The 1,431-nt window shown below is 62.5% G+C and overlaps 1 protein-coding gene across 2 annotated transcripts in view; it reads left to right on the plus strand.

The window, feature by feature from the left end:
- Window positions 1–1,100: 1,100 nt before the first annotated feature.
- Window positions 1,101–1,431, plus strand: part of MAGIX (MAGI family member, X-linked) — a 3,480-nt gene continuing 3,149 nt past the window's right edge. The window contains exon 1 of one of the 2 annotated variants that reach the window (XM_077752981.1): window positions 1,101–1,284. In XM_077752981.1, the coding sequence (XP_077609107.1) occupies window positions 1,236–1,284 (49 nt within the window). In that variant the 5' untranslated portion in view covers window positions 1,101–1,235. The remainder of the gene's footprint in view (window positions 1,285–1,431) is intronic. The other variant, XM_077752980.1, reaches the window with a different exon arrangement.

The following is a 1,431-nucleotide window of genomic DNA, read 5'->3' on the forward strand; positions in this document are numbered from 1 at the left end:
CCTCTACCCCAATCACCAGTTTCCAGAGCCACGAGCCCCATATTGAAAGCTGTGCTTTCAATCTTTACTTCTTGAAGTCTCAATTAGAACAGGGAAAGGCAGTAAAAAAGGTCCAGTGTATTTCCCCTCGGACAAGGTCAGGTCAGAGGTGTGGGAGAGCCAAGACATTCCAGGAGGAAGGAAAGCAGGGACCATTCAGCCCCTCTCACCTATGACAACATTGGGACGCTGAAAGGTGGCCCGGAGAGGCTGCCCAGCCACCTAGAATGGACATCAGGACACACTGCGACCACAGCTCACAGTGAAAGTCACAGAACCAGTGAATGTCGGCGGTAAGCCACCTGAGGCCAGCACTGTCGTTGGTTGGCCAGCTGTGGGGCCCTGGACACTGATGTCCCCCAGTTTCTTCTTCCACAAAGCGGTAGGCACATGCTGTCTCTCACTGCACCCCATTCCTCCTTCCACTACAGTAGCTCTGTGCCCAAGTGCCCCCGCTTAGGACCTCTGTCCCGGGCCGGGGCCATCTCCCACTTTTCATACCTCATTTCTCACCTCCCCCTCTCATTGGCTGGTGTCCCCTCCCACCAGGGGGCCTTCAAAGCCTCCTCAAGTTCAGGCGCCTACCATCCCTCCACTCTCCAGGGCACCTGCCCTTCCCGGCTTCCTGAGTGTCCCAGCCCTATCATGCTCAGGGCCCCAAACCCTCCCGTGGCCCCTAAGGCTCCAAGGGCTCCCCCCTGCCCAGCCCAACAGACTCTTCCAGTTCTCAAGTAGGGCCTGGCTCAGGCCAGCATTCACTGCAAATGCACTGAGTGCCGACCAGGAGCAAAGCTCTGTTGGAGGCTGCAGAATTCCCTGGTAAACGTGGGCTCCACTTCTGCACCCCCGTGTTTAGTTGTCAGAGCTCGGGCGGGGCCCTTAAGTTTTCTGGGCCTCGACTTCCCCTTCTCGCCCATGGAATAAAGCCTGTCCTGGGTGGGAAAAGTTGCCCAGCCCAGGGTCCTGGGAGAGCAGAGGCGGCGCCTGAGGCAGAGCGAGGCCAAGCGCTCGCGCTGGTTCCCACAGCCAGGCCTCTTTGCCGGCAGCCAGGTAGGTGACTGCGCGGGTCAGGTCGCCGGGCACGGGGCCGACCAGCTACAGCGGCGTCCAGGCTCAGGCGGGCCGCCAGGTGAGCGCGCCCAGGAGCTCCAAACGCGTCGCTGGCGGCCGTGCGTCCACCCGACCGACTTCGGGTCATGGAGCCGCGCGCGGGGGGCGCCACGGACCCTAGGGGGAGCAGAGGAGGTACGGGGGGTGGGGAGGGACTGGGCGCGTCCCTGCCACCCCTCGCCCCGCCTGTCTGCTCCTCACCTTTTCCTTCCGACAGGTGGTAAACAAAGTAGCCCTGGCGCCCTAGCGGCGGCGGCGGCGGCGGCGGCGGTGGCGGGGAGC

This window comes from Crocuta crocuta, unplaced genomic scaffold (assembly GCF_008692635.1).
Source record: "Crocuta crocuta isolate KB4526 unplaced genomic scaffold, BGI_CrCroc_1.0 scaffold943, whole genome shotgun sequence".
NCBI lineage: Eukaryota > Metazoa > Chordata > Mammalia > Carnivora > Hyaenidae > Crocuta > Crocuta crocuta.